Source organism: Suricata suricatta, chromosome 13 (assembly GCF_006229205.1).
Source record: "Suricata suricatta isolate VVHF042 chromosome 13, meerkat_22Aug2017_6uvM2_HiC, whole genome shotgun sequence".
Classification (NCBI taxonomy): domain Eukaryota; kingdom Metazoa; phylum Chordata; class Mammalia; order Carnivora; family Herpestidae; genus Suricata; species Suricata suricatta.
The window spans coordinates 27,180,656-27,189,821 of record NC_043712.1 but is presented as its reverse complement, the minus strand read 5'-3'; the positions used below and the strand labels follow the sequence as shown (position 1 = coordinate 27,189,821).

General features: G+C 34.1%; 3 protein-coding genes across 3 annotated transcripts in view; 2 read left to right on the top strand and 1 right to left on the bottom strand.

Moving 5' to 3' along the window:
- LOC115276847 (olfactory receptor 13D1-like) overlaps positions 1-6,164 on the top strand; it is an 8,613-nt gene extending 2,449 nt beyond the window's left edge. The window contains exon 2 of the mRNA XM_029920958.1: positions 6,111-6,164. Coding sequence (XP_029776818.1) covers positions 6,111-6,164 — 54 coding nt within the window. The remainder of the gene's footprint in view (positions 1-6,110) is intronic.
- Positions 1-9,166, bottom strand: part of LOC115276682 (olfactory receptor 13C9-like) — a 136,476-nt gene that overhangs the window by 63,833 nt on the left and 63,477 nt on the right.
- The window catches only part of LOC115276845 (olfactory receptor 13D1-like), a 1,099-nt gene continuing 345 nt past the window's right edge, over positions 8,413-9,166 (top strand). Inside the window, exon 1 of the mRNA XM_029920957.1 lies at positions 8,413-9,133. Coding sequence (XP_029776817.1) covers positions 8,413-9,133 — 721 coding nt within the window. The remainder of the gene's footprint in view (positions 9,134-9,166) is intronic.

The window sequence follows — 9,166 nt, the reverse complement described above, 5'->3', positions numbered from 1 at the left end:
CTGAGTACAATTTCCTTGTGCATTTATATAAATTTTAAATTTAAAAACTGCACTTAAATATTTAATTCTAGTTAACAATAAACTCTCATTAATATGCATTCTAAGGGAGAGGTGTGTTGAAGTCGACAAAGTGCTTTGAAATGCATTAAGAAGACAGAGTAGAGAATATGGAGAAAAATGGATCATAGATACATAATAAGCAAGTATAGTAAAGTCTTACTGTTAGTATCTAGTCAGTGGATAAATGAGCATTCACTTTAAAATTCTTTCAGTCCTCCTTTATGCTTGAACATTTTCATAATAAAAGGTTGGAAAATTTTTACATGAAACTTATCAGGAGCATACTTCTTGAATGAATGATACAATATAGAATCTTACTGAACCAAGGATAGAGAATAAATCAAACGTGATACCCTTATAAATTACCTTAAATTTCATTTAAGAAAAAGTAATATGATTTTAAAAAGGCAAAGCTTATTAGCAGGTTATTTACAACTCAAACCAGAGAGAAATTTAAAATAAATGTTAATGGTCCCATTAAACTTAATTTTCTATATGATCTGTAATCAGAGTTTTATTGTTATTTCTGGGAAATGGGTACAAAGAAAGGACAGGGAAGAAATGTATCAGAAATTTATAAAAATCAGAATGAAAGATATTGAGAAAAAAGAAAAAGGCAAACATCTTTGGTAGGATGTTTTGTCTGCGTGATCCATTCTACTGTTTTTAGCTATTTCTGGAAGACTACTGGCTCCCAGGGCATGTCAAATTTTAATGATCCTAATAAAAATAATTGTGTTCTAAAACATTAATTCTTTAATTCACCTTCTTCCAGACCCTTAATTCCAGAAGATTTGCTTGAAATGGAATTCCTCTATTTCAAAATTTCTCAGTCTTGGCATTATCAGTATTTTGACCTGGATAATTCCCCATTGTGGGAAGCTGTCCTGTGCATTAGAGGATGTGGAGTAGTACCCCTTGCCTCTACACTAGATGCCAGTAGCACTGCCCTCCCTCCTCCCAACCCTCTCAAATGCGACAACCAATAATGTCTCCAGATTCTACCACAAGTCCCAAAGAAGCAAAATCCCACAGTGGAGAACACTGCTATACATCCACAGGAAAAATTTCCTCTAACTTTGTAACACTGATAAACATGTAAATTTAAAAAAATAAATAAAAATACAAGTTGTGTAAACACATTTTCCAGAGCTATCTCTGATCGGAAATTTTAATAAATATTAACAGGTTCAAGTTCTACTCAAACAATATAAGCTATAAGCTGGCTGAAAAATGAAGTTTTCTTTTCCTATGCGAATGATATTTTCACACCAGAAGCAGAAAGAATAATGATTATGGCACATTGTAATCAAGATTCAATTGAATATACATGTTAAAAGCAATAGACTATTTTTAAAAGGGAATGAGATTTTGGTCAATATAATGAAGGCTGTTGGTAAAAGTGATGAAAGGATGACTGAACACAAATTTCATGCCTCTGATCCAAAGTTTTAAATGTCAAAGCATTATTTTTTCTTTGGAGTATGCCATACAGTACAGAGTATACCTTAAATTCTAACACATATAAAAAGTACATTTAAATCTATATTTCATAAACCTGCAATAATTACTTAAATAAGGCAAATAACCTTCTAAAATCAATATATGAGAAATGTAGATACAAGTCTATTTAAGGAAATCCTAAGGATAAAGTTAGTGTCCATTAAGGAACCATGGATGTTAGTCAAGAATGGCATGATACCATTTCTATTAGAATATTTATTGTTATTTAAAAATAATGAAACATGAATTTCTCTTAGTGGAATGTGTATGTCATCAATGAGAATAAAGACCAAAAGAAATGGAATAAAATCTTCAGACTGTTCATGGAAAGTAAATAAAAACTGCACCAAACTAAACCATCTTTCAAGAGAAAAGCCAAAATAAAGATACTTTTGGACAAGGACTAAATTTTACCATGCATAGCAACCTACAAAGAAAAAACTGTATTCAACTGAAAGGTATGGAATGAAAAAATCAAAGTAAACAAAGTAATTGGTAAATATGCAGGTAAATCCTAATTGTCACTAGCTTGATATTTTTCTTTTCTTTTTCTAAATATTTTTCAAAAAAGCAACAATTTGAAGAACTTAAATACAAAGTAAAAATATTTTAAACATCAATCACATTGAAGAGTCGAGTTAAAAAATCAAAGATAAACATTTTAAAGTCCTTGTATTATTCAGAAGGATTGCAGAGATATTAAGTAGAGACTATGTTAAATTAAGCATCCTTAAAAAAATAGAAAGACTCATAAAAACAATAGAAACAAGATACAGAACTTTCAAATCTGTTAATTAAAAAAAAAAAGAAAATTTCATCAACTCAATAAAGTCATAAAAGTTGATCAAAAAAAAAGAGAAAATACTTAGAGCATAGATTTAAAAAACACATAATGAGTATAAAAGAATCAGAAGCATAAATGTTCATGTGAAATGGTATAAAGGCACCAGTTGGAAGATATCAATTGATATTGTGGAGAATTATATTAACAACCTCTTTTCTAATGCTAAAAGTCACCTTTCGTGCCAGCAGTAATTCAACCAATCGTTATATTCTATTTAAAAGAGAAATTCCTAAATTGTAACACAGAGTGTTGGAATTAATGCACTGGAAATATATGTACCACAGAAACACTAACACAAAGAAAGCCACTCTTTGGATTAAATCAGGCTAGAAGGATCCTGAAGCAAAAAGCCTTACCAGGAAATTTATCATAAAGAAAAAATAGTCCTGAAGCTTCTCCATCTTACCACACAGTTCAATATAAACTGTATGAATAATGACAAAATTACAAGAAAAAGATGAATCTACAATAAAAAGGGGGAGAATTCAGTATCTGCTTTAAACTCTTAAGTGAAGCAATAAAATACACACACACACACACACACACACACACACACACTTATATGAAACTTTGCATTAAGACATGAGAGGACATTTTCAAACCCAACTGAAATATAGAAAAACTAATACAACATTAGGAAAGGAATCAGTCTCAATAAATACCAAAGAATTATATTCTAATCTCAACTCTGGCCACAATACAAAAAACATTAGAAATACATATTGAAAATATAAACACTCCCAAAATGTGTTTTAAGTCTGAAAATTAGAAAAAATACTATTAAATAAATAATAGACTAAATATATATTCTGATAAAAATTCCAAAATATTTTTATTGGAAAATATTTAAAGCCAAATGATAATAAAATTATTATAAAATATCAAATTATTGAAGGACACAAAAGAAAACCCAAGTAAACTGTGAAGCTCTATTTTGCTCATGTTAGGGAATTTAAAACTAAGTACATTCATTTGCCCCAATTTGTAAAAATTCAGTAGCATTCCAAACAAAATGAAATAGGATTTTTTACATTTGTCAAGTTGATCCTAAAATTCATGGAAGAGTAAAGAGCCAAGAATAGCCAAAACTGTGCTCTAGACCAAGAAGTACCAGATATCAAGACTGATCATAAAGCTATAGTACATCAGATACTGTGGTACTGATTCTGGTAAAAACAAGTATATCAAAGGAACAGAAATGAGAATCCAGAAATACCATGGGTATATATGGAAGTTTATTATATAGCAAAGGAACTGGCATTTGATATAAAGTAGCATTAACAATAGGAAAAAATGAATTAATGATTAAATAACTGGTGCCTGGATGTTTTGGCCGGCTGGCCAGTCGATGTGGGTCCTGAGAGAGGGAGTGAGAATAGGGCAGGACAGGGTGCACAGAGAGTGGAGGCCAGGCAGCATTTCCAATGAAGCCACTCTCTTTATTGAAAAACCACGCATGTCTTATAAAGGGTAGAAGGCGGGCAGTTGACATGAGTTAGTTGCTAAGAAACAAGGGCGAGGACTGCAGCCTCAGCACCCCGCCCGACAGGCTAACAAGAAAGGCTTGGGAGGTAAACAAGAAGGCCTCAGCTGAAGGTGATAATGCAGCTCTTGCTGTGCTGGGAGTGATAACGCAGCTCAGCTGTGCGGGTGGCTGATCTTGCAGGTCAAGGCACGTGACTTTTCTTCTGGCAGCTCTTCTGGCAGCTCCCGACACCTGGACATTGAACTAATTGTACTCAGAAAACATTAAAACTCTACCCCACATTGTGTCCAAAATAAATTTGAGATAAATAAATGTCTAAATGCAAAAAAAATTCACAACTATAAAACATCCAGAAAAAAATGAAACACGTGCTATAAAATTGAAATACAACTGATTGTTCCTCTTTTAAAATTATGTGTTCCATTCCCTTATATCATGGTGTGATTATCATAGAAGAGGTAGCTTCCTTGCTAAAATGAGTGTTCTCCTAACTAAAGCCTATACAATTGTGGTGATGTTTGGAAGAAGATAAATGGAGAGAGAATGAAAATACTAAACCTGGCTTTCACAAAAACTCAACGGTGTTCTGAGATTGTCACTATCTTCAAAGAGAAAATTAAAAACAAACAAACAAAAAAAAAACAAAGAAAGAAAGAGAGAAAACAAAAGAAAAGGAAAGGAAAAAGAAAAAAGGAAAATTGACAAGAATCTAACAGAAAATTTCATTTCACTTGTTTCATAGGCTTCTCCCTCCATCCATTTGCCATGTAAAAAAATATGGTGTCCATTAAAACTGTCTAATACAATGGGAAAATACACAAAATACATTATTTTTAAACAGAAAGCTATAAAACAGGAAATGCAATGTGTTCTCAAGTTTTCACTGAATGTCATATATGCATAAAAATAATCAAAATATCAATGGTTTTATCTGACATTGTGGACTCCTTGTCTCCATTAGGCTTTTCTTAATTTCTCAAACTTCCCACAATGAATAGGTATCATTTCTATAATCAGGGGGAAAAAATTAACTAAACAAAAAAATTTCTTTTAATAACTAAGGTACAGTTTAGGTCTTTTGCACATTATTTCTAATGTATCTAAAGGTTATTATCTTCAGCAAGATTTAAAGGTTCAACTTTAAATCACTTATGGGATTACAGAGTCTCTTAGAAGAAAACAGAGGAGTTTAAATACCACAGACACTGATATGTCCTCTGGAAATGTTTAGGGCCTAGAGGTTAGACTACTTCCATGGCCGACTGACTTACTACCGACACAAAGTTATAACATGAATTTCCATTGGAGATGAAAGCTTTATTTTTGATCTGCCTCCTTACCACCACTAGCAGTCATCTGGATCTGTGGGATACTTCTCTGTGCGTTGTAAGAGCAGGACTATAACGCTAAGAGAAGACAGCTAAGATTTTAACTAATCGAAATAGGAATAGCAGCAGCAACTCCTGTATGTAGACAGAAAAACGTTAGTGAAACACTAGAAAAAAGGAATGCTGACAATGAGATCCATGCTTGTATCTAAAAATGGCTTCCTTGTTTGAAGACTCTAGTCCCAATAAACCACACTATCTACTGTGAATGGAGAATCCGAGGATCCTACACTGATGATTAAATGAGGTAGACTTAAGCAGAGTTGGGAAGAGTTTTTCCTAAGAAAAAGAAGACATGAGAGTTGGGAATTCTGAATCATTTATTTTATTTGATAATTTTTTAATAAAACAGTGAAAATCTTGGGAAATGAGATACTGCTGGGGGAAGTAAGTATCGTGGATACTTATAAAATCACTATCGTTGTTTTTATTTACATTGAAAAAATTTTTAAATGGCAGCCTAGGAGTTCAGATTAAACTAACATGTTTTGTGCACTCCCTCTATACTGAGATCTGGGTACCCAGTCCGTTGGACTTCCGGCTTCAGCTCAGGTCATGAGCTCATGGTTCCTGGTTTGACTCCGCATCTGGCTCTGTGCTGACAGCTAGCTCAGAGCCTGGAGCCTACTTCCCTCGCTCTCTGAACCTCCCTTGCTTGCGCTCTCAAAAATAAATTTAAAACATTAAAAAAAATTTTTTTAATCAGAGAGCATAGATAAGTACTTGTGCTTTACAAACTCCTCCTCTCTTCTACTGGTGAACATGGGGAGACAAAAGAGAATGCTTCACAATCCATAATCCTCAAGCAGAGTTTCCCTTCTTTCCACAGATGATGGCCAACGGTGAGGACACATCTAATGAGCAGGCCTTTGGAATGAGATGAACAAAACCTGGACAGCAAGAAACTGAAATTCTACTTCTTTAAAGCAGAAAAGATAAAAACATAGGTCCCAGAAGATTCTTATACTCGTTCCAACACACCAGGTGTCTTTTTCTTTTCTTGTGATAGAATCTTTATACTGCATCCTTTCTGCACCACCAAGCTTGGTAACATTTAAATAGTGAGTTCTAGAATCCTTTTTCCAACATTTAAGTCAATATGTCTGCTGATGGTGGATATTTGTGTAAGACTAAACTTGGAACACTGAAGGGCATTAAATTAGTCTCTGTAACATAAAGCAATATAAAGCCCCTGTCCAATTTCCTGTCCATAGATTATTTTATTTCCTACTTGATTGTTAAAGAAAACTGGAGCAAAAATCTCTTGATGTCCTAGATATTATTTGTTTCCAAGAAAAATTTGAAAATATTATTTCTGATATTTATAACCATAAAATATAGGTTAATTAAGAATTATTTGGAAAAGATAAAAAATAGAAAGAAAATTGTTAATGCCCCAATTCTCATAGCCTAGAAGAAACCACAGTTAAAATTTTGGAGCCACATATATTTTCCTATCCATATATCTATATAGATTTATAGATATAGATATGTAGATATATACACAAATATGTATGGTAACCATTTATATTATTAAGAAACATCTTTTTCTTCATGTAATTTTATATCATGAGCATTGTCCCTTATCCTTAGCTCTTCATCAAGATGACAATTTGCACTGGTGATATTACATGTGACATAATGTGTTCTTATGTGTATATCATAACCACAACATGACAGAATGTCAGCATCAAAATGAAAAAATGTATACCACTTATCAAGAACAGCTGAGCTTGACATATTATATTACATGCAATGCCATTTATTTGTTTTTCTATTCTATTGTTGAATGGGAGGAGATATTAAGTAATAATAATGTCTATTTGAACTTTGAATGACTTTTAGGGAAATATCTCCAGCCTCTCACCATTTCAAATTATGTTAACCAATGGTTTAAAAGAGATAATCTTTATCATCTTAGTGACTTATCCCCGTAGGTCTAGACTACTATGAGGTTTTATCAAGAATTGATGTCATGTTCTATCATTGCTTTTTAGTATCTGGTTAGATGACAAATATTCTATTTTTTAATTTCCAAGCATTAATTTAGAATTTTATGCTCTAATAAGAATAAATGACATCATCATATTATATAGCTTGGATACAGTTTTTATTCATTACATATGCATTCATAAATGGGATTGACCATAGTTTTACTCTGACAATTTTGAGTAAAAAGGAAATTGTCATTTGATAAAATATTTTGCAAAGCGTTCCATAACTTTTTCACATTGAAACACATTATACAGCCTATTATTTGTTTCTTAAAAGCATAAAATAACTATCATAAGCATTCTGGATTCAGTGTTAATTTTGAAAATCTAGTACTCAAATGAGACCCCTATTACACATCACAGTACATGTGGCATAGAACGTGTTGAATAAATGAGTAAGTGAAGCATACTAGTAGAATGCAGAACACTGGGTTCAGTGACAACACATAATCAGGACCCAACTTAGATTAGGAGGCAAACAACCTTTGCTAGAAAAGATACTATCTAAGTTGGAGGGGTCTTCCAGCTTAACAGAACAGCATACACAAAAGCATAAAGGAATGCAATATTTGCAGGAAAGTAAAAGAAATTGAGCATGTCCATTTCAGAGCATTGAGGGTATCAGTAGTGGCTTCAGAATTTCTACAGTAGAGGGACTTAGGAGTGACAGTTTGGTTGAAGAAGGACCTAGAGACTATCCATGAAGTTGTGTTGCATACCAAGCACATTGCTTTTCCATAGATCGTATGTCTCTGTTAGGATCTCTTTTGTGGGGAGGCTAATGAAGATTACTGAGAAGGAAAACTACCCAATAATCCTTCCCTGACACAATCAATGCAGAGATATAGCAAAAGTGGGAGGAAAGGGGATTAAGATAGGCTTAGTGTAATGGGTTGTTTTTGGTGAAGTTGCTGCCTTTGCTTTCTCTTATTCACCCTGGATTAGAAAGTATCCTCACTCATCTGGGACCTTTTCTAAAAGTAAGACAGCTATTCCTCTTTCACACCTTTTTCCTCAACAACTCCTCCCAAGGACAAAACAAATAATGGAAGGGAAAGTTATTTGATAAATCCACATCAGAAATTTAAATTTCCCTGAGCCTTGTCCTTTTCTAAACCCTGAATGTGATGTGGACACATGAAGATGGGGAATTCTACAGCTGTGACTGAATTCTTTCTGGTGGGACTTTCCAAATACCCAGAGCTCCAGCTTCTTCTGTTCACGCTCTGCCTCATCATGTATGTGATAATTCTGCTGGGAAATAGCCTCCTCCTTGTCATCATCATATTGGATTCTCGCCTCCACACCCCCATGTACTTCTTCCTCGGGAACCTCTCATTCTTGGACATCTGCTACACATCATCATCCATTCCCCAGATGCTTACCATATTTAAGTCTCGGAGAAAATCTATCTCCTTCATTTGTTGTGCTCTGCAGATGGTTGTCTCCCTTGCGTTGGGCTCCACTGAGTGTGTCCTCTTGGCTATGATGGCCTATGATCGATATGTGGCCATCTGCAACCCACTGAGGTACCCCATCATCATGCACAGGGTGCTCTATGTGCACATGGCTGCTTGGTCCTGGATCATAGGCTACCTAAACTCCTTAGTGCAAATAGTCATGGCAATGATATTGCCTTTCTGTGGGAATAATGTCATTGACCATCTTACCTGTGAGGTCCTGGCCCTTCTGAAACTCGTGTGTGCAGACATTTCCATGAATGTGTTCATCATGACTGTGGCAGGTATTGTTTTATTGGTGATTCCTCTGCTGTTAATTTTCATTTCCTATGTTTTTATCCTCTCTTCCATCCTGAGAATTAATTCTGCTGAAGGGAGAAAGAAAGCTTTTTCTACCTGTTCTGCCCACCTGACTGTGGTTATCTTATTCT